Raw genomic sequence first — 27,584 nt, forward strand, 5'->3', positions numbered from 1 at the left:
CAACTGGATTCCAGATATTGATCAACTTCCATGTGTACAAGACCTGAGTTATGTCCCTAGGGCCTGTAGTAGCAGACTCTAGGTTGCCTGCTCACTAGCTCTTTTTCTCCTCTTCTCTATTGGCAATCCTTTTTTTCCCCCAGTCCCCACCCCTTCCCCACAAGACTTGTGTAAATCCTTACAACTGTAAGCAACTTAGGAAGTATATATTCCCCTGCCAGCATTGGTTTAGGAGTGAGTTTATGGCCTAATTGTGGCCAATATGCATGGAAGTCTGCTAAGTTTTTGGTGCTTGAAAGAACCTCATAGGTAGCACTTCTCTCCTCCCCAGTTCTGAACTAGTTGAGAAATAAAGAATAAATTTAGACCTGAAAACATCACCTTTTTATTTTTTAATCAGTGAAGCTAGGGTGGCAGATATATCTTTGATTTTTTTCTTAAATGGGCTCACTGATTCTGAACCCCCAGATTCCAGTAGACTTATGCATTCAGAACTTTACTGAAGCAGTTTTCCCATATAGGAAGGCTGCTCAGTAAGAATTCCTGTTGGGAGAAGCAGAGGAAAACTTAAGTTTTTGGATGAAAGTTTTGCTGTCTAGAAGAGGAAGAGAGACAAAACTGAGTTAAGCCTGTACTCTTTTAAACTTACCAGTTAGATAAATCATACCACCTTCCCAAGCATAAGAAAGCACTAGAGTTGTATGTTGATACCCCTACACAGGAAGGAACCCTCAGGAGAAAGACCTCTCTATTAATGGGAGACTTTAAAACTTAGTCTTTGAACATTGGCTGGTGAGTATGCAGTCTCTGGAGCCACTGCAACTATTAGGCTGCTCAGCCAACACACGCAGGTGGATGGCAGAGAAAGGCGGAAAGAGTTTGGTTTCTTTCTTTTTTTTTAAAAAAATATTTTATTTATTTATTCATGAGAGACACAGAGAGAGAGAGAGAGAGGCAGAGGCTCAGGCAGAGAGAGAGAGAGAGAGAGAGAGAGAGAGGCAGAAGCTCAGGCAGAGGGAGAAGCAGGTTCTATGCAGAGAGCCCGATGCAGAACTCGATCCCAGGTCTCTAGGATCACGCCCTGGGCTGAAGGTGGCGCTAAACCGCTGAGCCACCCGGTCTGCCCAGAGTTTGGTTTCTTGAGGAGTTGGGTTGTGGATCTGCCAATGTAACCAGCACAGGAACTGACTTTCCTGGGGGATTGTTATATGAGTCTAGAAATTCTCTAATTGTTTAAACCAGAATAAATAGGATTTTCATTACTGTTGCCCAAATCATTCTTTCCCACACCCTGCCATCAAATAGTGAACTCAGGTCATAGCACTTTGGGTTAAGTAGTTAGTAAAGGGGCACAGCCACATGGTAAGGGGATGGGTTCTAGATTCAGAGTTCTGAGTTTCAGTCTGAGCTCTTCACTGCTGTTTGACCCTGGACGAGCTACTCACCTCATCAGTAAAATGGGGGTAATAGTTTTGTGTATGTAAATAGAGCTGCTGCAAAGTTAAATGGGATAATATGTGAAAGTACCTGGGACATAGTAAGTAATAAGTATGTGTTAGCTGTTGAGAGAATATTGTTATTCCTGGTGTAAACCACTTTTGATCTGGGCCTTAAAATGTGGGTCAGTTTAGAACAGGAAGACATGAGGGAAAAGCTCTTAAGATAGAGGATCAGTATGAGGAAAAACATGAGTGGCAAAGGTAGTCCGTTTGACTGACATGTGAGAAGTGTAGGATGAAAAAGAGAAAATAGAGGCAGACACACTGGCAAACGGAGAAGGAGGCTCTCTGTGGGGAGCCAGAAGCAGGACTCGATCCCAGGACCCAGAGATTAAGTCCTGAGCTGAAGGCAGATGCTCAACCACTGAGCCACCCAGGTGTCCCCAGAGGAAGGCCTTTTAAACTCCAGATCAAGTAGGGCCCTGGAATAAGGCATTTGGATTACATTCTGTAGGCAGTTGGGGACGCTTTGAAATGGAAATCATTTGCCCTTAAATTCTAACTCTTACTACAATCTGATCAGTGTGTTGTTGGAAGTGCTTTCCTCTCCAAGTGCTTTCCTCTCCTGTGTTCCTCCCTCTTCTCATTTTCACCAGGGTCCTCATATTGTTGCTGTAGAGCTTTGGAGAGGGCTTGAGGGGTTCCATGTAACTGATCATCATTGCCGAAAAGGAAAGATCAGTCTGCAGACATATTCGAACAGTGAGGCAGTACTGTTAGGTTCATCATTAGTTCAGCAGAAATGGCTTCATCTGGCATTATGTCAAGTGGAACTCCCTATTAATAGGCATTGATCCACTCCTTTAGTATCAGTGTTCATAATGATGCCCCCTGAGGTGGTGGTATAATTGTTTCCCTTCCCCTTTAACCTAATTGGCATTTCTCATTTCTTCTTCATAATTTGTAAAGATTATGTTCTGGATAGTATTAGGATAAAGTATTTTATTGAATTAAATTTTTTTTTTTGGATTAAATTTTTTTTTAAATGGAAACCTGGTTATTTGATATATCCTACCCCAGATTTGGAAGACTATAGTTTTTCTCTCATGCTGGACAACAGAAGCTTATTATCTTTTTTGTTTGCTTTTAGAATTTTATCAGATTTATCAATTTTACATTTAAAATGTGTTTTTAAATATGATATTGTGTATCAGCTATACTTGAATAATAAAAATAAAAAGATTTTTTTAAAAATGTGTTTTTTAGAAGAAAGATCAAGTATGGGAAGATACTTTAAGGAATAGAAGGACCTCTTGAAAAACATGAACTGCCAGAAAAGATTCTTAATAGTTTGAGGATTTAGGAGGAGAAGAGAGGAAGCTTTTATGGAAATAAGATAATTCAAGCGCATATAAAAGGAGACAAACTCATGTTAATGGTTGCTTTGGTTACCACTTTAGTAGAATGGGTGAAGGTGTTGAAGAAAAAAAGTCTTTTTATATTTCTTACTCTGTTTCACTGATGACTTGGAGGAAAAACCTCAGTAATAACAGGAGATAAATATATAGCGTAATAAAAGAAATACTGTGAGCATCAAGGCATGTGTATTCCTGTGATATGGTTTTATACAAACTTATTAAGGTTAAGGATACTTACTCAGCAAGGGAGATAGTATCTTTAAAACTAAGAATTCTATTTTTGGGGGGAAGGTACTAGAAATAAATTATTGAGTTAGGAAGAAAACCATTAAAAAAAACCCCATCAATAGTTTTTTTTTTTTTGAAGTGTTTTTTGAAAACCACAGTACATACCCCAGAATATCATTCCAACTTTTGAGAGTGATAGCTTTCTTTTTTGATTTTTTTCTAAGGGAAAAATGGCCATAACACCATTATATTAATATGATTAATTATATGGAAAGTATTATTATATTAAAAGTATTATAAATTTGTTCTAAAATAAAATAAACCATACAAACATAAAATATCAAAGGAAAGAAGAAGCCACGGACAATATCCTGTGAGAGGCTTTCCAGTTACATTCCCACTGCACCTGATATTTGTACCTCCACCGCCTTATGTCAGTGGACTGTACTTGATTATTTGCACACCTGCTCCCACTAAGGACATAGATTGTATTGTAGTATAGTCATTTTTATATCTGTGTAGAGGACATTGTCAGGTATTCAATGAATGAATGAGTGAATGAACAAATACATAAATAATTATCCTTATTTATATACTCCCTTCCTGGACTGAGTAGTTCTGCCCTGTGGAAGTTTCTTTACAGAATCATACAAATGTTTTACCCAAAAGAAGGGTAAATTGGTTCCCCTTGTACATGTAGTTCCTTTAAAGTTAATGAAAGACACTCGTACTTTAGCATTACAGAGGAAAAAATAATTGTACTCATCATCTGTTAAACAGATGTAAAGAGATATTTTGATGCTTTCTACTTTGTGCTAAAGTGTCCAGAAATAATTTTAACAGGTATATCTTAAAAAAAGTTTCAGATCACAAAAGGCCAAGAAATATATTTTTTAAAGATTTATTTATTTGAGAAAGAGAGAGAAAGCATGCACTCATGCGGCGGTGGGGCAAAGGGAGAGGGAGAGAATTTTTTTTTTCTAAAGATTTTATTTATTAATTCATGAGAGACACAGCAAGAGAGAGGCAGAGACACAGGCAGAGATAAGCAGGCCCCATGCAGGGAGCCTGATGTGGGACTCGATCCTGGGACTCCAGGATCACGCTCTGGGCTGAAGGCAGGTGCTCAACTGCTGAGCCATCCAGGCATCCCGAGAGAGAGAATCTTTTTTTTTTTTTTTAAATTAATTTTTATTGGTGTTCAATTTACCAACATACAGAAGAACACCCAGTGCTCATCCCGTCAAGTGTCCACCTCAGTGCCCGTCACCCATTCCCCTCCAACACCCGCCCTCCTCCCCTTCCACCACCCCTAGTTCATTTCCCCGAGTTAGGAGTCTTTATGTTCTGTCTCCCTTCCTGATATTTCCCAACATTTCTTTTCCCTTCCTTTATATTCCCTTTCACTATTATTCATATTCCCCAAATGAATGAGAAGATACACTGTTTGTCCTTCTCCGATTGACTTACTTCACTCAGCATAATACCCTCCAGTTCCATCCACGTTGAAGCAAATGGTGGGTATTTGTCGTTTCTAATGGCTGAGTAATATTCCATTGTATACATAAACCACATCTTCTTTATCCATTCATCTTTCGATGGACACCGAGGCTCCTTCCACAGTTTGGCTATTGTGGCCAAACTAGAAACATCGGGGTGCAGGTGTCCCGACGTTTCATTGCATCTGAATCTTTGGGGTAAATCCCCAACAGTGCAATTGCTGGGTCGTAGGGCAGGTCTATTTTTAACTCTTTGAGGAACCTCCACACAGTTTTCCAGAGTGGCTGCACCAGTTCACAGTCCCACCAACAGTGTAAGAGGGTTCCCTTTTCTCCGCATCCTCTCCAACATTTGTTGTTTCCTGCCTTGTTAATTTTCCCCATTCTCACTGGTGTGAGGTGGTATCTCATTGTGGTTTTGATTTGTATTTCCCTGATGGCAAGTGATGCGGAGCATTTTCTCATGTGCATGTTGGCCATGTCCATGTCTTCCTCTGTGAGATTTCTCTTCATGTCTTTTGCCCATTTCATGATTGGATTGTTTGTTTCTTTGGTGTTGAGTTTAATAAGTTCTTTATAGATTTTGGAAACTAGCCCTTTATCTGATATGTCGTTTGCAAATATCTTCTCCCATTCTGTAGGTTGTCTTTTAGTTTTGTTGACTGTATCCTTTGCTGTGCAAAAGCTTCTTATCTTGATGAAGTCCCAATAGTTCATTTTTGCTTTTGTTTCTTTTGCCTTTGTGGATGTATGTTGCAAGAAGTTACTGTGGCCGAGTTAAAAAAGGGTGTTGCCTGTGTTCTCCTCTAGGATTTTGATGGATTCTTGTCTCACATTTAGATCTCTCATCCATTTTGAGTTTATCTTTGTGTATGGTGAAAGAGAGTGGTCCAGTTTCATTCTTCTGCATGTGGATGTCCAATTTTCCCAGCACCATTTATTGAAGAGACTGTCTTTCTTCCAATGGATAGTCTTTCCTCCTTTATCGAATATTAGATGACCATACATTTCAGGGTCCACTTCTGGGTTCTCTATTCTGTTCCATTGATCTATGTGTCTGTTTTTGTGCCAGTACCACACTGTCTTGATGACTACAGCTTTGTAGTACAACCTGAAATCTGGCATTGTGATGCCCCCAGCTATGGTTTTCTTTTTTAAAATTCCCCTGGCTATTCGGGGTCTTTTCTGATTCCACACAAATCTTAAAATAATTTGTTCTAACTCTCTGAAGAAAGTCCATGGTATTTTGATAGGGATTGCATTAAACGTGTAAATTGCCCTGGGTAACACTGACATTTTCACAATATTAATTCTGCCAATCCATGAGCATGGAATATTTTTCCATCTCTTTGTGTCTTCCTCAATTTCTTTCAGAAGTGTTCTATAGTTTTTAGGGTATAGATCCTTCACCTCTTTGGTTAGGTTTATTCCTAGGTATCTTATGCTTTTGGGTGCAATTGTAAATGGGATTGACTCCTTAATTTCTCTTTCTTCAGTCTCATTGTTAGTGTATAGAAATGCCATTGATTTCTGGGCATTGATTTTGTATCCTGCCACGCTACCAAATTGCTGTATGAGTTCTAGCAATCTTGGGGTGGAATCTTTTGGGTTTTGCTGTTTGGAAAGATAGAAAGAGATGGAGTACTTCCAAGTTCGTTCTATGAGGCCAGCATCACCTTAATTCCGAAACCAGACAAAGACCCCACCAAAAAGGAGAATTACAGACCAATATCCCTGATGAACATGGATGCAAAAATTCTCAACAAGATACTAGCCAATAGGATCCAACAACACATTAAGAAAATTATTCACCATGACCAAGTAGGATTTATCTCCGGGACACAAGGCTGGTTCAACACTCGTAAAACCATCAATGTGATTCATCATATCAGCAAGAGAAAAACCAAGAACCATATGATCCTCTCATTGGATGCAGAGAAAGCATTTGACAAAATACAGCATCCATTCCTGATCAAAACCCTTCAGAGTGTTGGGTTAGAGGGAACTTTCCTCGACATCTTAAAAGCCATTTACGAAAAGCCCACAGCAAATATCATTCTCAATGGGGAAGCACTGGGAGCCTTTCCCCTAAGATCAGGAACAAGACAGGGATGTCCACTCTCACCACTGCTGTTCAACATAGTTCTGGAAGTCCTCGCCTCAGCAATCAGACAACAAAAAGACATTAAAGGCATTCAAATTGGCAAAGAAGAAGTCAAACTCTCCCTCTTCGCCAAGAGAGAGAATCTTAAGCAGACTGTCCACTGAGTCATCAAGGGGCTTGATCTCAGGACTCAGATCATGAACTGAGCCAAAATTAAGAGTCAGATGCTTAACTCACTGAGCCAGCCAGGCTCCCCTGGCCAAGGAAATATTTTATAGTAATATTAGATTTACTTTTATAGGATTTAGTGTTAACGAGCCCATAACTATCATTAAAAAAATCCCAAAATTTCAGTGCCTTCTATTAACCTATTATATGCAAAGCATGTGGGAAAGAGCTGTTGCAATATTAGAAACTTTTTAAAAAATGTTTTTATTTTTCTGACAGAGAGAGAGAGAACAAGCAGGGAGGGCAGCAAGCAGAGGGAGAGGAAGAAGCAGACCCCCCACTGAGCGGGGAGCCCAATGTGAGGCTCTATCCCAGAACCCTGAGATCACGAACTGAGCCAACGTCAGACGCTTAACTGACTGAGCCACCCAAGGCACCTCTTTAAAGCCTTTAAAACAAACAAACAAACAAAATGATGAAACATTAAAAAAAGGGAAAGTCTCCATTAATCCAAATAATTCCACAAACAAGGATAACTACTAGTAAATATTAGATGAATTTATTACAGAACTTCTATTAAGTATGTGTATGATCAACAAAAATATGCATATTGTTTGGTCATTGTTTTCTTAGTATAATAGTGAATGCTTTTCTATCTCAGTACATAATTGATCTACATGATAAATCCATTGTGGATAAACTAAGTTATTTTGGTGATCCCTATTGATTGGAATTCATAGTCCAGTGTTTTGGTATTGTAAGCAACATTATGATGACCATTCCAGCACATTTTTCAATTATTTCCTGAGGATAAATTATTTCCTCAGGGTAAATTTCAATTATTTTCTGAGGTGAATTTCTTAGAAATACAATTATTGAGCCACACGATACACATCTTTAAAAAACATATTTGTGTACACACTTAATGTCCATTACCAAATTGCCCTTTGGGGAAGTCTTACCAATTTCCATCCTATTAGCTGGTATTAGTAGGGAATTCTGATGTAAGATTAAAACTAATTTGATTTTTGAATTACTGATTTTTAAAAGGTGATGACATAGAAGGCAGTATTGACAAATTTTAATAAAATTTTAAAAATATCTAACAACATAAAACTAAAAAAAAGCCCAATAGAATACATCATATTTTCAAAGAATTAGTGTCATAAAGAATTATTTAGTACTTATAAAGAATTCATACAAATATTTAATAATACTACAAACTCCAGGAATTAAGAATAGAGAGTTCACGTAAGAGAAAATACAAGTAGCAGACAAATATATTAAGAAGAATCATTGTTAAGAGCAAGGTGAAAACTAAACCAATAATGAGATATCACCTTATGCCTATTAGAAAAAAAAATTGATTAAATCCAGTTCTGATGAAGCTTCTGGGAATTTGCCCTAAGGAATTAATTTAGAAGAAAGATAAATTATACATAAAAAAGTGACCTTTCCAGGATTATTTATACTATAAATTAAGTTATCTAAATGTCTATAGTAGAGGAGTAGTTGAGTAAATCAGTATAGATGGAGTTGACATGAAACATTCTATAGCTATTAAAATAATAGATGTGAAGAGCATTTAGTCATGTAGACTCATTTATGAGGTAATGTTAAGTGAAAGGCAGAGTGATCAAACCTTGTGATTAAAACTCTCTTTTAAAACAAACCTTTCTGTTAATAGAGTCTAATAAGTGGGAGAAACCCATTTTATATCAAAAGGCAGGTGAAAACTTGTTACGGATATGGAACCAAAGGAGAGAGTGGATAGAAGTTAGGAGAATGAAGGGACAGTGGACGCAGAAAATCAAGAAGGGACAAGATGACTGGAGTGGGATCAAACCTTAATTGGCAAGGACAACATAGACAAGGATCTTCTTCAAAGATAGAAGAAAAGCAGGAGAAGGTGTATGAAAATCACATTATTTAGGACTCTTACTGTGAGCAATAGGAACTCAGCTCAAATTAGCATAAGCAAAGCTTATAATTTATTGCTCCCTTGACCTGGAAGTCCAAGGGTTTAGCTTCTGATGCAGCTGCATCCATGTGATCATATGACATTTCTCTTGGCTGTGCATTCCTCTGGGTTGGCATCATTCTCAGGCAGCCTCTTTGTGGTGGCAACATTGGTTTACACAGTTCAAATAGTTTGCATTCACAGGGAGCCCCTTTTCTGGGGATAAGTTTCTAGTCAAAGTTCTTGGGAAAATTCTGATTGATCTGGCTTGCATCAAGGATCTTACCCCCAGCTGTAATCATATCCTCATGGGGAGAGACAAACCTTATGATTTACCATACTACCAAGGAGAGAGGCCATTTCCAACAGTGAAAGTATGCTGGCCAAAGAGATGGGAGCAGATGTTCTCTAAGGATAAGTAGACATTTGGAGACAGTGTGGCTCATTTACTAAGCCTTAAGTGAGAGCTACCATCTGCTTTGGTTGGCCTAATCAACTAGGCTGGAGAATGCATCATTGGAACCACGTCTCCTATCTCTTGACTACCCACATTGTGGCAACCCTAAATTAACATCCATCTTTACTTGCTTCTATCTGAAGTTGAGGAAGAAAGTTAGTTGGACCCATTTCACTCTATAATAAACCTTTACTTGTTTGAAAATAATACTCAGCAAAAGCATGGACATATTTGATGAATTGGGGCTGCACTGATGTCCTTTTTGGTAATTTGGGTGTGGGCAGTGAAGTAAATGGGTGATAGGTTAGATGTTAAAGCATTTCAAAGTGGGATGTTTTATTGTTTTCTTGAAATGCTTGTTTGGAACATTTCTTGGTACTTAGTTCTTTCATTTATTTTCCTTTGATGAATGACTAGTAGAAGGAGAAAACAGTTTGTAATGGAGACTGAAAATTTATTGACTAGAAAGATGGGACTCAGATTGTATGGGGCCAAACATTTCTCCAGTCCTCTGAAATGAGTCAGTGATTTGGTGTATAGTGTCCATTCCAAAATCATTGTCCTACCATGAGGAATGAGAGCAGAGTAAGTTAAATTGTAGCACGCTCAGGTGTTTGGGAGCTTTAGACTATTATCTGAAAGACTTATAATTTCTAGCCTTTTTGGAATTATAAATGTCTCCTCCCCACCTCCCCACCCCCCTGCCCCTTGACTTCTAAAAATGTAGAAAAATAGGAGTTTTGGAATACTGGAAGTAAGGTAAGAAGTTTGATCATTTTCCTATCCTTAATTTAACGCCCTATAGAGGTTGTAAATTAAGCTTTCCTTTCCCAGTGTAAGGAAGCGTTCTCTTACTTGCTTCTATTCATTGAGACCCTCAAAGACTGTTTTCAAGGACAGGAAATCAATCCTCAACCTCTTTGTCTTTAATCAAAGATAAAAGGTTAGCAGCTCAGTGTTTAGATGCACAATAAATTGCATTTCATGCTGGTGCTGATATTTCTAAAGGTGGATTGAAGAGAGTCCTTTATGACTCAAGGATTGTAAATGCCACTGATTCAAAGCAAAGAGAAACTGGATGAGTTTTGGTAGTTTATGCAAAGGAGCAGAGCTGAGGAGTGGGCAGGAAAGAACAGGGTCTTGAGAATGTCCTGGGTGGAAGGTCTCATGTAATTTTTTGTCAGTGTGAGTGTGAGATATTTGAGTATTTATGTAAGAGAATTGTATGGAAACTCTGGAGCTGTGTAAGAGAGAAAACGAAGAAACATAAATGTAGGTTAAAAAAGATCTTTTTGAGAAAACTTTGGGGCCAGACGATAGCCTGACTTTTAATAGCTACAACTGTTTTTAGAAAACAGTTAATGTTTTTCTTTTCTTTTTTCTTTGTACTGTTGTGATTGTTTTATCTCATTGTAAGGATTTTGTACCTTGAGTGTTAGTGTAGCGGTTGTTCTCAATCTCTGCTTTTTGATTCATTCTCCAAATTCTATATTTCTTTGTTTGTTTGCTTTTTGTTTATGCCCCTTTCTCCTCTGCATCCCTTTGTACTAACATCTCAATTTTTACCCCAAGCTGATGGTGTAACAAAACATGGAAGTAAACTAGGAGCTAGAACTAAGAGCTTTCATTTTCAGTATTTACAATCATCTTATTGTGTTTGATGATTTCATTTTTTGTGTGTGTGTGTGTGTGTGGAACTGTCAAAACTACTCTGCCATTGGTTCTATTTTGAAAACTGCCATCTTCTGGATCCCTGAGTGAGCCTAAGCATTAATAAATGTGATACTCTATATAATCTATACCACACAAATAGAATGACATCTCACCATTGGTAACCCAGCTAGCTCTTTGGCAAACTCGTCTGTTTGGAACACAGCTAAGAAAGAGGAACTAACGACAAAGGTCTGTGAAGAGCCAAAACAGATACCACACTGTATATGCCTGATTGATTTATCTCCCTGGGGCAAGAGAAAGCAATCCTGTTGGTATTACCACCGTGGGAGGTGTAATTGGAGTGTTCAGCAGTGTTGCTTAGAGAAGAAGATGGCAGGCTCAGGCATTTAGGAGAAAGAGTAGATTTTTAGTAAAGATTTGAGTCTTGTTTCCTTTTAATTATATATATTTAAAATAATTTTTTTCTGTCAAGGGAGGATGTCAATAAAAATCAAATCTTTTCTAAGTGGAATAGTTTTTATCTTAATGAAATACATTCTATTGTCCCGAGTTTGTACCAGTGAATAGCTAGTGATGTATCCGCTTTGAGAAACAGTGTGTGAAATATTTTCTATGCTCAGTTCTGCTTTTGCCACGAACACGTGGTTTAAACTGCATAAATCTGTTGTACAAACAGATATGTAAGCATTCCATGAGCTGCATATTGGGATGCATTCATTTTGAGCTCACAAATACTTTACCACCTCAAATTCTTTTATAGTTATGGAATATTTATTTTCAGTTCACTTCTAATCTTCCATTTGTGTGGCAAGGCAATGCTTTTGTTTTCCTTTTAAATGGTTACATTACCTTGTAAATCTGTCCTAGGATGTCTTGCCAGGATATGCAGGCAGATGGAGTTGGGATTAGCTTCCCTAAAATTTGTCTTCCTTCCCTCTGCTGGAAAAACAAAACCTCCCTAACTGACACTGCAAGCTTGGTATATTAAGTTGGTGTTTAGCTACATTCTCTGATTTAAATGAGTCCTGGATACCTATGGGAAAGAGCTTTGACCCTGATAACAATTGGAATTCAGACATCCGATGTCATGTCTTAAAGACTATGGAGAATGGGATGGGATGGGACTACAGGTTAAAAAGGCTAGGCTGGAAAAAAAAAAAAAAAGCTAGGCTGTAAAGAGAGACGGTAGGGTTCCTTAGAGGAGTATGTCCACAAATGAGGACAGTGTTTGGCAAGGTGAAATCCTCTAACAGAACTCTTTGCAACAATGAAAATACTCTGTAACTGTGCTGGTAGCTACTTCCCACCCAAGTTAAACATGAATACTTGAAATGTGGCTAGTGGTGGAAGAAGAAATGGATTATAAATTCTATTTATTTTTAATTAGATTTAAATAGCGTATGTGACTGGTAGCTACATATTGGACAGCACTGGTGTAGACTTTATAGCAAAACTAATGGCCAAAGAAGACAGTGATTGAACATATAGCTTGGGGCAACACATAAACTTACCCCATCCAGCCTGTTAGAGCAGTTTTGAACCTTGAAAAGAGATGGCTGAGGGGTGAAACTGGAAGAACCATATTACTTGGAATTCAGACCCTCTTAGAAACCTGGGAGATACATTGGCAAGAAGCTTAGCATTAGCTCTCCTAGCTCTCCAGTGGCAGGATCCCTCACTCACTGATCTTGTCAGTGAGAGATAGATGGGTGTCCCAGAGTTAGGAGGTAAGTAGCAAAGAACTCCAGGCCTTGTCAGCTGCCTCTGGACATTGCAGGTAGGTGGTGCTGGGATAAGTGGACAGAAAGAAACTCTAGCTACCTATAGAGGCTTCATTTCCCATTCCCCTTCTCTTCTTTTTCAAAGAATCCTTTTTTTTAGGCGTTTTCCTTTCTTTTGATTATATCCTTTAGAAGAGCTGGGTCCCTTCCTCAGACCAGTGATGAATTTTCTTTGGCCTGAGTCAGTGCTCTTTTACTTCTAATTTTTCCTCATATTCCCCCACTAGTTTTGAAAACCATGTATCTCCTTACACATTTACAATTTATATCTAAAGCTTTTTTTTTAAATCATAGATGTGTGAATTGTAATGTATGCGTTTTTTGCATGTGGAAAACTAGCATTCTAAGGAAAGTTATTATAGCTCTATTCTAAAATGTCAGTATATCCAACAGAATCTGATTATTGTAGCAATTTGATTCCCACTACCATCCTCCATAAAATATACACAAAGTCTTCCTTTATAGGAAATGTACATTGTTTCTTTTTCTTTTTAAACTTTCGTTTCTGATCCAATTTTCCTACAGAATTTATCCTCGTGTAAATTATTTTTATGCTTCAAAGTCTTTTATTGATCACCCTATTATACTTCTGTGTGACAAAATATGTATATAAATTTAAATTTAAAATATTTGTAATGTTTCCTATGAACATAAGGCTCTTAAGTGTTAAGTAATTTCTTTTGGATTAAGTTATCACAGTTGAACAAAACAACATAAACACATTACAGATTTTGATGAATATTTGTTAAACGTTAGAAAGTACAGTTTCATTGGAAATGCACCTCTTAATGAGATGGATGGGGCTTTTTTCCCCTTCAGTTAGTTCATGCAGGATGCATATTATTTATTGCTTGATGAGAAACAGTTCAATATCAATTCTATTCCTGTTTTCACTTGTCTAGATTTAAACTCTGTGAAATCTTGTTAACATAAGTATCTAGGTAAGGAAAGAATTTGTTATAGTCTCTTTAACGGCCACAATCAATTATGATCTATCATTAAAAATTATTTTTAATGATAAGCTGACAATTTGATTGGTCCCTCTTCGGTTCTGTTAAAAGCAAAGGATTAGTAACTGCCTGATTTGCAGAAGGATTAGTGTGAGTTATTAGAGTACTTTGTTTCCTCAACTCTAACATTGATATTTCAAAATGCCCCTGTGTTTGATGATCCCAAGATTTTAACATACTGGAGCATTACACTCTATAAAAATTCAGAGTGAGGTATGTCTTTCTTTTATATAGTGTGAGAAGGAAAATAGTGAAAGGCTTAGCCTATTCTGAGGAAAGGAAACATGGATATGGAGATCTGGAAATTACCTTAAATTAATTAAATTAAACTAAATTAAACTCTTGAGGATACTTCATTTGGCCCCAGGGGTCAAATGCCCTCAGTTTGAAAGCCCATGATCTAGGCATTTCTGTGATTCCCTTTTGCTCGCCTGGCCCGTGTTTGGTAGAGAATACGGTTCTGGGACAGTGACAGGTAGGGGGAAATCTGTTTCAAGATTCTGGGAAATGTTTCCTGCAACTTAGAACCATCTGAGCCTAAAGCTGTGCTTCCTTGCTATTCAAGGAATTGTGAGTGTGCATAGGCTGGGTAGAATTAATGTTGTAAAAGAACAACATAATACTGTAGCCAAAACGTAGTGCATTCATGACCCTGGAAAAGGCATAAGCCTTAAATTCCAAATTAGAAGGAAGTTAATTCACTTAGTGTAGAGAAAATTTTAAATGTAGCAAACAGTTTCTAATACTGAACTATATGCTAATCTAGAAAGGTTTGAACACCTTTGGAATTTGAGAGCCAGTTGGTTATCCAACCACGAAAGTATTAAGGTGTGGTTTCAGAATTATACCAATTTTGAAGCTATTTTTCTTTTCTTTTCTTTTTTTTTTTTTTAAGATTTTTATTTATTTATTCATGAGAGACACAGAGAGAGAGGCAGAGACACAGGCAGAGGGAGAAGCAGGTTCCATGGAGGGAGCCTGATGTGGGACTCGATCCTGGGTCTCCAAAGTCACGCCCTGGGCCAAAGGCAGTGCTAAACCGCTGAGCCATCCGGGCTTCCCTGAAGCTATTTTTCTATTGAGAAAATTTCCCCCCTTTTTTCAGAACTTGACTTATAAATCACCATGATAGATATTCAGATCTGGTTAAGTGCAAAATTGGGCTTTGAGGGCCAAAGAGGCCTTTCTAAACTCTGTGACTTTCTTTATCTTGGAGTTCAGCTACTGCTGTTCCCGTGGGCCTCCAACCATTAACTCATCTATGCTCAGGATCATTGAAGCTATAAATACATGCTATACCTAAAGTACAGCTGTGTGTTGCAAGAAATGATTTTCTCATTGTCATTAGAAGAACAAATGCCATGGGGAATTTTTTTTAGAAGTCGACAACTGAAGAAAGGCATTTTTCCCTCTAGTTGATATAAAGGCTGTCATTGCGTAGAATGGCCTCTCTTACCCTTTTGTGCATTAACTGAGCATAATTTTCAAATGTAAAACTTCCAAGAGGAGCATAATTCTGGAAATGGTAAGATTATAATTATGTGCAGCATAAAGGATAAATTTGTAGTTTATAAATCATGGATATTAATATTCAGCAGGAGCCTAATTCACAGTAAAACTTGAAATAACTACATTGTTAAAAATAATTGAATTTGGGTTTTAGGAGAAATTTTAGCAGTTAAAGATTATTTTTGTAGGGAGGGCTTTTGGCCATCTGGGCTTTAAATTTGCATTTAGGTGGGGCTGTTTTCATTGCTCTTGGAAACAGTGGCATACATTTAAATTAATTTAGACTTACTTTTCTCATTCCTACTACTTATCCCTTATCTGTCACGAATGCTTGGTTATTTAACTTTTCACATATTTCTGAATCTCCTCTTCCTGCTGTTTGTGCTGTTGCTATCTTGGTTCATGCTACCATCAACTTGTAGCTTGATTTCTGCTGTGGCTTCTAACACATCCCTCCTCCTCTGGTCTTGTACAAATCGTTCTTATGCTGTATCAAGAGAAATCTAGTTGGTAGGTAAGTGTTTATGTTATTACTCTGCTTTAAACTTTCTGGTGCCACCTCAGTATCTACAGGCTGAGGTTGCTCTGGATGGAGTGAATGGGCCAAAATATATTTTACTATTGAGTAATGCTGAACTTTTTCAGTGGCTTTGATTGTTGCTGATTTTCAAACAGATATATTTTTAAAAGTTTTAAAGGCTTCAATTTTAGGATCCTGAAGCATGGGTGGCTCAGGGGTAAGAACTTCCCTGGTTGGTACTTCTGGAGCTTGCGGTTCTTCTCATCCTTTCAGTGTTTTGGTGTCAAGAAGAGTGTATAGTGGTAGAAAAAGGGGCTTTGAGAAAGACCTGTGTTCTAATCTCATCTTTCTGCTTTCTTACAAAATAATTTTACACATGTTATTTAACCTGCACAAACCTCATGTCCTTGTTCTGTAGGATGGATTACTGTGAGGACTGGCATGTAGTAGGTACGTCATCAATGGTAGTCCATGCTGTTCTTTGAGGTTTTCCGTGGACCTGGGGGGGAGGTGGATTTCCAGGACCTTGCAGTAGAGATGCTCCATAAGAAGAGTGTTATTCCTCAAAATAAAGCGTGACTTTTATGTCACTCTTAGATGCATGCATAGATCATGGGTTAAAAGGTATCAGAAGACTTCAGACTAATTCCTGCAGATTCACATAAAACCTTTTATATACCGCCCAGGGGGTCTGTATGCACAGAGTAGAAGCTGCGAATCACAACAGGGTAGTTTATTACAAGTGGTTTTATTTTGAGAAAGAGAAAAACTCATCCAACTTTAACCTTTGCTTTTACTGTAGCTGGGTGGCCGCAGAAGACCACAATGAAGTATGTGTAATTTTCATTCAGAGTCACCTTTTGTTTGGCGATAGTGGTTCACTTTTGGAATATTCTGAACCCAAACCTGCAGTCACATTTCTGTCTGGATTCAGGAGCAGCCAAAAAAGGGGAGCCATTCTCAAGTCGGAATAATAAGATATGTATTGAGAAGCATCCAAGATATGATAAAGTTATTCCAAAATGGAAAAATACCATGAGTACCAGCCTAAAACTCAAATGCCTATTCAGGAGCCATGAAAAAAATAAACATTGCAGAAATGGAAGGGAGTTAACCAAGGTTTCTGGAAGCTAAGATACAAAGTGCTAAGTATAAATTGAAGTGAATTTCTATTTTTGCAGCTGTTAGAACTAAGCCATGCTGCTTTTACTGAAAAAGAAAAACAGTACTCATACCACTATGACAACTGGTTATATTTAATATCTACTATCATAAAAACCTTATTAAGATTTCAGAAGAGCAGAAGATTAAGTTACCAGGATTAAAATTATTTTTATCTGAATAAGAATAACAGGTATTTAAAATCTGAACTACCAAATCTGATATATCTGGCCAGATGCTCTCCAACTTTTCATTTTTATTTTTATTTTTATAAGGAACCATCTGCTGTAAGTGGAGGTGCCTATTAACTTTTCTAGTAGAAAAAGAAATTAGCATCTGAAGGCCCGAAGCCAGTGAATTGTGAAAGAACACAGTTATGAAGACAAAATTAAAAAATCCTCTGACACCTCAAGGACCAATTTAAGAGGGTTCTATTTAGAGAAATTCTGTTTGCAAAGCATATATTTTCAGTTATTCCTGTTAAGGTTACTACTAGCAGCAATTTCCGAAGCATGTTTTAATAGATACTGTATTACGTTGCATTTAATGAGAATGAGCTCTGGATCACAACTCATCTGTTTATGGAGCTCCTTCCCCTGTCTTATCTCCCACCCTGAGTCTAGATGACCAGTCTGGTATGTCACGACAGGCTACCTGGAAGTCACCATGCAGTTAGAAATTTAACATCAGTGTGAGAGGAATACGTGAAATTATTTGGCCAAATAGTTTTTGGCAACTATAAAAGTGAAATTATTATTATTTTTAAAGATTTTATTTATTTATTAATGAGAGATAAACACACACACAGAGGGGCAGAGACACAGGCAGAGGGAGAAGCAGCTCCATGCAGGGAGCCCGACTTGGGACTCGATCCTGGGTCTTCAGGATCAGGCCCTGGGCCGAAGGTGGTGCTAAACCACTGAGCCACCCAGGCTGCACATAAAAGTGAAATTAGGAAAGCATGTAGTGCTCCATCTTTATATTATCTATATATTTCCAGAGAACTTTGGGTCACACAACAGCTAAGATAAAAGGTATTGTTGGTGGATTTGGGATAATTGTTTAAGAAGTGAAAATGATGGCAAATGCTCTATTTTAAATATTTTAGTTGTTTGAGGTAGCATAGCTTTTTCATGAAATTTAATAGATTTTGGATGAATTAAAGTCACATGCAACATTTATTAAATATATTTTGAATCTTTAGCTTACAAAGTTCTAAAGTTGGAACTTTTCTGACTTTTATCTATAATAGCATCTTAATAACATGGAGTGTTATACTGTGTGCTAAATGATAGACTCATTTTTTGGTGGAAGTTTTGTAGAGTTGAGAGTTAACTTTAAGAAACAATGAATAGCTAATTATCACATAGTAGTTGCATGGTGTACTAATATAATTTGTTTTCAAGTGTTTTAACAGAACTTCTTTCTATACTATCAAATGATTACTTGATTCAATATAAAGTACTCGTTGGAGTATTAACTCTGAAGCCAGATGACCAAGTTGAGATCCTGGTTTTTATTTTTATTTTATTTTTAAAAATATTTTATTTATTTATTTGAGAGTGCACGAAGGGAGAGGGAGAAGCAGGCTCCCTGTGGAGCAGGGAGCCTGATACAGGGCTCAATCCCAGAACCCCAGGATCATGACCTGAGCTGAAGACAAATGCTTAACCGACTGAGCCACCCAGGTGCCCCAGAGATCCTGGCTTTTATATTTAATAGCTGTTAGACCTTGGGCAAGTTACAGAATTCCTATACCTTGATTTCCTCATCTGTATAATGGGATAATAATGCTACTTAGCACATAGAGCATTTGTGGGGAATCCAGTGAGTTAATATATTTAGTTTAATGTATGGTACAGAATAAGTCCTTAATAAATCCTTAATTTGTAGCCTGCTTGGAGTCAGTGTATGGACTCAAGAGAAACCGAATTGAGAATATAATTTAGTATATTCACGAATCCTTTTTGAAGATACTATTTATTACTTAAATGGTATCTTAATGTAGGTTTCCTATTTACCAATTGATATTAAATTAAGGGCTTCAGATCAAGTAATAAAGTTGCCATTTTATTTTATTTTATTTTTATTTTTTTAAATATATTTTATTTATTTATTCATGAGAGACACAGAGAGAGAGAGAGAGGCAGAGACACAGGCAGAGGGAGAAGCAGGCTCCCCGCAAAGGAGCCCGACATGGGACTCAATCCTGGGTTTCCAGGATCAGGCCCTGGGCCGAAGGCGGCGCTAAACCTCTGAGCCACCCAGGGAACCCAAAGTTGCTATTTTAAATTTTCTTCATATTTTCAAATTAAAAACTTCAATTGTTGCCAAATATAGTTCTTGAAATCTTCCTGAAATATTTTTGGAAGAATACATTGAACAACATTTTTAGGTAATGTTTCTTTTTATTTGTACAATTTTTTTTCTATCTACAATGATTCATTTTCACAGTGGAAACACAGTTGCTAGTTCTTTAAGGCCTACACATATCCAAGAGGTGTGTATATTCATTATTAGTATATACTGCTTATAGTCTATAGTTCATATAAGCCATGAACAATTTATTTACATATCCATGTTGGAAGCAACCATAGATGTGAGTGGTTAGTGAAAATGGGAGGTGGGGAGAGACAAAGATGGTAAATGCTACTTTATCTAAAAACATCTCATCAACACTTGCTACTCATCTTGGTTTAATGTAGATTCCAGGATTTGGAGTTAGAGGATGTTCTTTATTGTTCGACTTTAGGCTAGTGACAAATTTTCTACATCTTAGTTTCTTCATTTTGAAAGTGAACATGATAGTACCTACTTCACAGGGTTGTTATGGAGCCTGTGGAATACAAATACCATAATAATTGTGTTTGTAATTTACTGTGTACCACTGCTCTGGCCATGTGTTGCTTTACCTGTGTCATCGTGTTTAATCTTTCCCAAAGACCTAGGAGGTGGTTATAGTCACAGTTCCCTTTTTATGAAAGAACAGAACTTTCAAGGCTTCACTGAAAGTAGAAGAGCCAAGACTTAGTCCTGGATCTGCTTGACACCAAGGTCAGTATGCTTTGCCTCTATAACATTTATAAACCTTCAAGTGCCTGGGAAAGTTTAATTGCTACATTTCTGCTTTTAAAGCATTATTATGAGATGCCTGGGTGGCTTGGTGGTTGAGTACCTGCCTTTGGCTCAGGGTGTGATCCCAGATTCCTGGGTTCGAGTCCCACATCAGGCTCCTTGCATGGAGCCTGCTTCTTCTCCCTTTGCCTGTGTCTCTGCCTCTCTCTCTCTCTCTCTGTCTTTCATAAATAAATAAATAAAATCTTTAAAAAAAAATAAAGCATTAGTAACTAAGGCATTAGGTACTAAAAAGAATGTATGAATTTCCATAGAGTGATTTAACAACCTACTTATAATTGAGAACACTATTTTTTTTAAATAACAGTATTATAAGGGAACTACAGGGAGATTTGTAGATAATAAACTTGAAATTTCTCAGTTTGATTGAGGGTAGCACTTGCTGTCCACTGCTGCCATTGTCTACTTGTGTCCATCTCTGATGACCTGCAAGAATTTTCCAATTGTCATATGAAACAATTTTTATTGAAGTTATGTTCCAGATTTAGGAATTTAGCTTTGTTTTGTTTTTAGTTAAACATGTGCCAACTTAACCTATGAAGCCAGGAAGAATGAAGTTAATCCTCAGCAGAAACAATGCTCTTTCTGTGACCAGCCCCTTCACCAGGAAACATTTCTAAAATCATTATCATAAAGCAATGTAATATCTATAAATGAAAAAAATTGAAAAAATCTGTGTAATTGACCAGAAAGGTCTTTATTTTCAATGCAAAAATTTAAAAACTTTTCCGAGAAAGGAAATTCTGTCCTTTAGTAGCTAGATCCTATTCGGTTAAGTTTCATTCAAACAGTAAAAACCTCATTGTCAGAAAAAGAAGACTATTGGCAGATGGTATACTGCATTGATGGAAACATTTTTAAATTGTTTATTTGGAAATTGGAGCATATTTTCCCCCACAAATAGTTAGTTCATAAAAGCTGGTTGGATCTATTTTATGCATGGTGAAGTCTCATTATTTTATTGTTTTGGTTTTAATCTTGAGAATAGAGGACTGTTATGAGCAGAATTGTGTCTTTCCTAAATTCATATCTTGAATTTCTAACTCCCAGTCTTTGGAAGTGGGGCCCTTAAAGGGTAAATAAGGTAAAATGAAGTCGTGTGGGTGGACCCTAATTCAAAATGACTGATGTCCTTAAAAAAGAGGAGGTTAGGGTATAGACACACAATGGGAAGACCATGTGAAGATGCAAGGAAAGAAACCTCAAGAAGAAATCAACCCTGCCAACACCTTGATCTCTGACTTCTAACTTCTAGAATTGTGAGAAAATGAATTTCTGTTGTTTGAGCCATGTACTCTGTGATGGCAGGCCTAGCCAGCTGATACAAGGGCCATGTGGTCTGGGAGGGTAAGAGCTGGCTTTAGGCTAAAAATGGAAAAATAGAAGAAGAGTTTGGTTCATTCTCCTTTACATTTTGCTCCATCTCTCTCCTTTCCTGTTGTCTTCTTTTTGCCACTGAGTTCCCACTATAACCCTCTTCTTTATTGTGTTGGGTTTGGATGGTTCTGGATTGTTTCTGAACAATCCTTGCTCCTTATGTTCCCGATAAAGTTAGGAATAAAGGAATAGGTTTGGCTCTTGGTGATAATGCTATTGTAAAACATCGGGGTGCCATGTATGTACCCGTTTGTATCTGTATTTTTCTATCCTTTGGTTAAATACCTAGTAGTGCAATTGCTGGATCATATATAGGATAGTTCTAATTCTATCTTTTTGAGGGACAATAGCCAAACTATGGAAAGAGCACAAATGTCTATCAACTGATGATAAAGAAGGTGTGTGCGTGTGTGTGTGTATACGTATACGTAGACACATATAGATACAATGGAATATTAGCCATCACAAAGAACAAAATCTTGCCATTTGCAATGACAGAGATGGAGTTAGAGAGTATTATGCTAAGTAAAATAAGTCAGAGAAGGACAAATATATATGATTTCAGTCATAGGCGGAATTTCAGAAACAAAACATATGAACATATGGGAGGGAGGAAAAAAGAAGAAAGATAAGGAAGTAAACAAGAAATTTTTATTTAATTTTTAAAGGATTTTTTTTTAAGATTTTTTTTTTTATGAGAGACACAGAGAGAGAGGCAGAGATATAGACAGAGGGAGAAGCCCAATGCGTGACTCAATCCCAGAACCTTGGGATCATGACCTGAGCCAAAGGCAGACACTCAACCACTGAGCCAACCAGGTGGCCCTAAACAAGAAATTTTTAAAGATAGAGAACAAACTGAGGGTTGATGGAGGAGAGATTCCAGGTTTGGGGGAGAGATGTCAGGTATAAATTTGGGTAGAAATAGGAGAAATAGCTTAGCTTAGCTTAGTTTAGCTTAGCTTGTGTGTGTGTGTGTGTGTGTGTGTGTGTGTGTGTGTATGAGAGAGAGAGAGAGAGAGAGAGAAATATGTGCCTTATTACCACATTGAATTGACCTCTAATTCATCTGATTTTGCAGCACTGTTTTCCTGTGGTCACATTAACACTGTAGTCATCTCAGAAGTTTCTTGAAGAACCAGAAAAGAAATATCCTTAGAAGTTACTATTTCCCAGAGGCTAGAGGGGAGACAGGCAGCTGAGGAAAAAAACTGGTATTGGGATAGGGAGGCTAGGGTTTGGTTAGTGACAGATCCCTTGGTAAAGTGTTGATCTCTGTATGTTCTTTAGCAGATAAAGGAGATTATATCTATCCTACTTTCAAGATTGTTGTGAAGATATACCAAGAAACAGAGTGTAGAATTTAAGACTTGGAAAGACTGCCAAGTCAATGAATCCAGTAGTTTTCATTTATTTTCATGTAACTCATTTTTTCAAATGAAGGTAAAAAAGTCATAGTCACTCTTTTCAAGTAAAAGTGACTTACTTGGCATGCACCCCCTTTGCCTGCTCTTTCTGTCTTTGAGGGCACTCCAAGGATTCTTCAGAGCCTAGTTTCTTTTCTTTTCTATTTTTTTAATATTTTATTTATTTATTCATAGAGACACAGAGAGAGAGAGAGGCAGAGACACAGACAGAGGGAGAAGCAGGCTCCATGCAGGGAGCCCGATGTGGCACTCTATCCCGGGTCACCAGGATCACACCCCGGGCTGCAGGCAGCGCTAAACCGCTGTGCCACCGGGGCTTCCCCAGAGCCTAGTTTCCTTTTTTTTTTTTTTTAAGATATATTTATTTATTTATGATAGAGAGAGAGAGAGAGAGAGAGAGAGAGAGAGAGAGAGAGGCAGAGACACAGGAGGAGGGAGAAGCAGGCTCCATGCCAGGAGCCCGACGTGGGACTCAATCCCGGGACTCCAGGATTGTGCCCTGGGCCAAAGGCAGGCGCTAAACCGCTGAGCCACCCAGGGATCCCAGAGCCTAGTTTCAAAGTATAGTTTAAAACCTACTTCTCTGAGCCAACCTCTTCCAAATATAAGGAAATTTAGGCTAAGGCACAGTCAGTAGCTCCCCTGGAGTTTGATATTTCCATTCTCTAAGGGTTTTTTCCCACTGGGAAAACCATCTCCTTGTGAAAACACTCTGAAAAGTTGAAAACCCATATCAAAGTAAGCACTTTTGCCTCAATGATATGCATCATTTATTGAATACTCTTAATGCTGTGGAGCAGGAACAGCTTCACAAGTGTGTGACCCATGCACTTTGTACAGGTCGTGCATTCACAAGGCCCCATGCTCTTGGTTTTATGCTTTGCTTTGCCAACTTGGAATTCTTACTAGTTTTTGAACAACATGCCCTGTGTTTTCATTTTGCCCCAGACCCCACCAACTATGTAGCTGATCCTGGCTCCTGGTGTTTATGTATCTTGTCTCATTTAATACTCACAACTATCTTCAAGGTGTGGATATTATTATTCCTATTGTACAATTGAGGACGTTGAGGACAGGAGAATGTCCTAAGGATCACGTGTGTTGTGAAGGTGCAGATTGGGAAATGTAGTAAAGAAATGTTGGTCTCAAAGTCCCACCATCTTTCCAATTTAGGCTAGTGCTAGTCTAATATAAGACTGTGGAGAAGGAAAAGAAGTTAACAATAAATCCTTGTTTGGGAGAGAGTCGGGGAGGGTGGGGGATGTCAGAGTTGCTGAAGTGCTTTGCTTGGCCACTGGAGGCCATTTCATAGGGATAAATGTCCTTTAGTTTTTTGAAGACAGTTAACTTTTCTTTTTTTTTTTTTTTTTTTTACACAGTTTGTTATAAGACTTGATTTATGTAGAATCTTTACTCCACAGATCTGGTAGCTGACCCAACAAGTGTGATTTTATTTCTTTACAAAAGGAGAAGCTGAGAAACATTTGTAGAAGAACTTGTTTTGGTTCTGGCTGTGAACTGGAGGCAAGTTTAGGATTAGAGCTCCCTGTGCTTGCTTTTACTTCAGCATTCAGTTCGTGTTTTTTATCTATTTTTTCATATACAGGTGTAAGACAGCATAGTGGTTTTGGGATTGTTTTGATGATAGAAGTTATAGAGTAGAAAATACAAATACTTGGCATTCCTGTCTTCATGTCTATAAGAACCTAAAACTATGTTCAATCCCCTTTTCCCTCTGTAATTTTTACGTGAGTGTATAATTTTTAACATGTTTTTCATCCAAAGTGTTAATGACATTTTTTTTATGGTGACCTGTGGTAGAAAATAAGAATTTTTTTCTCTAGAGGAAATTCTTAAAGAACTGAGGATTTCTGGTTCTAACATTCTTGGACAATATTACGGCCTAGATTGTAGTAATGTCCTTGTATTTGTATAGTGCTTTTAGTCTGTAATGTGTTTTCCTATTTGCTATAGAGAAAAGAATAAGACAGCAGAGTGTAGGAAAGAAGGATTGCTGTCCTGATATTCTGACAAGACATGAGAAACACTAAGTGAGGGTTCCATAGCAAGAGCAAAAGCAAGTGTACACAGAGGCAGGGTGCCACGCAGGATTCAGGAGTCCAGTTTTTCATTCGGCTAGAGTCCAATGCTCAGCTTCATTCATTCAACAGTTATTCATTGCCTCTCACAAAATATCAAATAAAAAACCCTTATAATACTCCAAATTAGACTGCAGTGGCTTGATCAAGGCCTAAAGTTGCAGATTTATATCAATACTATTTTTTAATGGTACACTTCCGAGATGTTCTAACTAACTTACCTTCTTCTTTTTCTTTTCTTTTTTCTTTTCTTTTCTTTTCTTTTCTTTTCTTTTCTTTTCTTTTCTTTTCTTTCTTTTCTTTTCTTTTCTTTTCTTTTCTTTTCTTTCTTTCTTTCTTTCTTTTTCTTTTCTTTTTTCTTTTCTTTTCTTTTCTTTTCTTTCTTTTCTTTTCTTTTCTCTTCTCTTCTCTTCTCTTCTTTTCCTTCCTTCCTTCCTTCCTTCCTTTTTTTTTTAATTTTTATTTATTTATGATAGTCATACAGAGAGAGAGAGAGAAAGGCAGAGACACAGGCAGAGGGAGAAGCAGGCTCCATGCACCGGGACCCCAATGTGCGATTCAATCCCGGGTCTCCAGGATCGCGCCCTGGGCCAAAGGCAGGCGCCAAACCGCTATGCCACCCAGGGATCCCTTTCTTTCTTTCTTTCTTTCTTTCTTTCTTTCTTTCTTTCTTTCTTTCTTTCTTCCTTTCTTTCCTTTCCTTTCCTTTCCTTCCCTTTCCTTTCCTTCCTTTCCTTCCTTTCTTTCTTTTCTTTCTTGTTTCTTTTCAATCCTGAGGTCTTTTCTTTACATTTATCATGCCATGAATTCATAGGGAATGGGTTCCAGCAGTTCAGGCTCCTTTTCATTGCTTCTCACAAAGTGTGCTTCTCTGGGTGGGGCAGGCTGGCGCTTCAGTTGGACCCAAGTACCTTTCTTTCTCTTTGGCTTCCTTCTTTTTCTGATCATTTTCCTTCACACGCTTCAGAAAGCCATCTCAGCTCTTTGAGTGTTTAATATGCCCATGCGGACATTAATTCTCTTGGCAAGAATCTTGCCCTTAACTTGTTTGTTTACAACAATGCCAACAGCATGCTGAGTAACATTGTAGACCCTTCCAATTTTACCATGGTAACATTTGTGGGGCATTCCTTTTTGAACAGTGCCCATTTCCCTGATGTGCACAATATCACCTTTCTTATAATTCGCATGTATGTGGCCAAAGGAACAACTCCATGTTTTCTAAAAGGCCTAGAGAACATCTAGCGGGTACCTCTCCTCTTTCCCTTGTGTTGGTCATTTTGGCGAATTACTGAAAGATGGCGGTTCCTGCCGAAAGGCTAACTTACCTTCTTTGATCAAGGTCAGAGATGGTGATTTCTAAAAGAAAAAAAAAGAAAGATGAAAACTGAAACAGTTTTTGTCCCACTTAATGGGACGTGCTCTGGGGCGAGGTTCGCAGGCCTGCTGGGGAGGGAGAGAGCAGGGAAGTCGCGGGCTGGGAAGTGGCAGTTTTCTTACTTATTCAAACTCTTTTTTTTTGTTCCACAATTCATTTACTGAACTGGGACAGGTGATTTAACAGCAGATTGCGGGATAAGACTGGAAGGGAAGACTTCTTGCTTCCCCTCCCAGGAGCCAGTTGTGTCATGGATGCTTGTAAATTTTCCACAATAGCCGTGTGTTGTTGGGCAAGCTGGGTCTGAAGCTGGCGGTTGGCATACATGCATTCCACGAGTCCCAGGCATTCCTTGGGCTTGTGTTCAACTCCTGAGGGCAGCTTTGTTCTCTGGATGTTCAGGAAAGTGGCCGGTGGGGAGCTTGCTTGAAGATTAATAAAGCTAGGAGAGGGTTTGGCTCGACACAGAGGCACAGCATTACTTTCCTCTTTGGCTTTTCCATTCGGGGGGCTAGCATGCTGCTCCATCTGGACACCAAGAGGGTGTGGTGTCTGCGCTGTTACTCGAAAGCCTCCTGCCCGGGTCCACTTATTCAGACTCTCGAATGTGCTTTCTTAAAGACCTCTGGGAAAGAAACCATTTCTAAAGGACTCCCAGGAACATTTCTGTGGGAGAAACAGAATGCATCTCCAGCAGTAATCCTCACCTAAGTCCTTGAAAACTCAATTAGTGAAGTTCATGCCCAGAATCTGTCAGATAGGTTGTAACCAGAGTGCTAATGGCTCAATTCTTTAGTTATCAAAATGTCACGTCATATTAAATGAATGAACTCTAAGTATCCATATGCTAATTAGATTTATTCTGTACACGTTGGCTGTGATAATTATCACATTGAGTATGAACTTTATTGAACGGCTCTACAAATTCCCCTTAATTCTCCAAGTTAAGATGGCACTGGGTACCCCCTCATGAGGGTATTTTAACTTCTAGCTAAATAGGGTGGTGAAAATAAAAGTTGAAAGTTGGAGAAAAGGCTGGAAAAAAGGAAAAATAAAAAAAAAAGTCTTAAAGAGAAGGTTGTGTAAACCAAATATATAAAGCAGTGAAGGCTGCTATAAAGATTTTATTACCTTGAGATTGAAGTTGCCACATTATTGTTGATTTCTCTCAGTCAGACACATCTAAATTTATTGCCATATAATGAGTGCACTCAACACTGTGTAGAATCTGAGGGAAAGG

The 27,584-nt window shown here is 38.0% G+C and overlaps 2 protein-coding genes across 3 annotated transcripts in view; one reads left to right on the top strand and one right to left on the bottom strand.

Annotated features, from left to right (window-relative positions):
• The window catches only part of FRAS1 (Fraser extracellular matrix complex subunit 1), a 429,868-nt gene that overhangs the window by 17,137 nt on the left and 385,147 nt on the right, over window positions 1-27,584 (top strand). The window lies entirely within an intron of this gene.
• On the bottom strand, window positions 26,385-27,224 carry LOC121492893 (TSSK6-activating co-chaperone protein-like). The gene has a single exon (XM_041758155.1). The coding sequence runs from the start codon at window positions 26,870-26,872 to the stop codon at window positions 26,498-26,500; it is 375 nt and encodes a 124-aa protein (XP_041614089.1). The 5' UTR covers window positions 26,873-27,224; the 3' UTR covers window positions 26,385-26,497.

This window comes from Vulpes lagopus, chromosome 6, assembly GCF_018345385.1.
Source record: "Vulpes lagopus strain Blue_001 chromosome 6, ASM1834538v1, whole genome shotgun sequence".
NCBI classification, from domain to species: Eukaryota; Metazoa; Chordata; class Mammalia; order Carnivora; family Canidae; genus Vulpes; species Vulpes lagopus.

Coding starts and splice junctions, on each gene's coding strand:
- LOC121492893 (XM_041758155.1), bottom strand. CDS start 26,872: ATGGAGCAGCATGCTAGCCCCCCGAATGGAAAAGCCAAAGAGGAAAGT.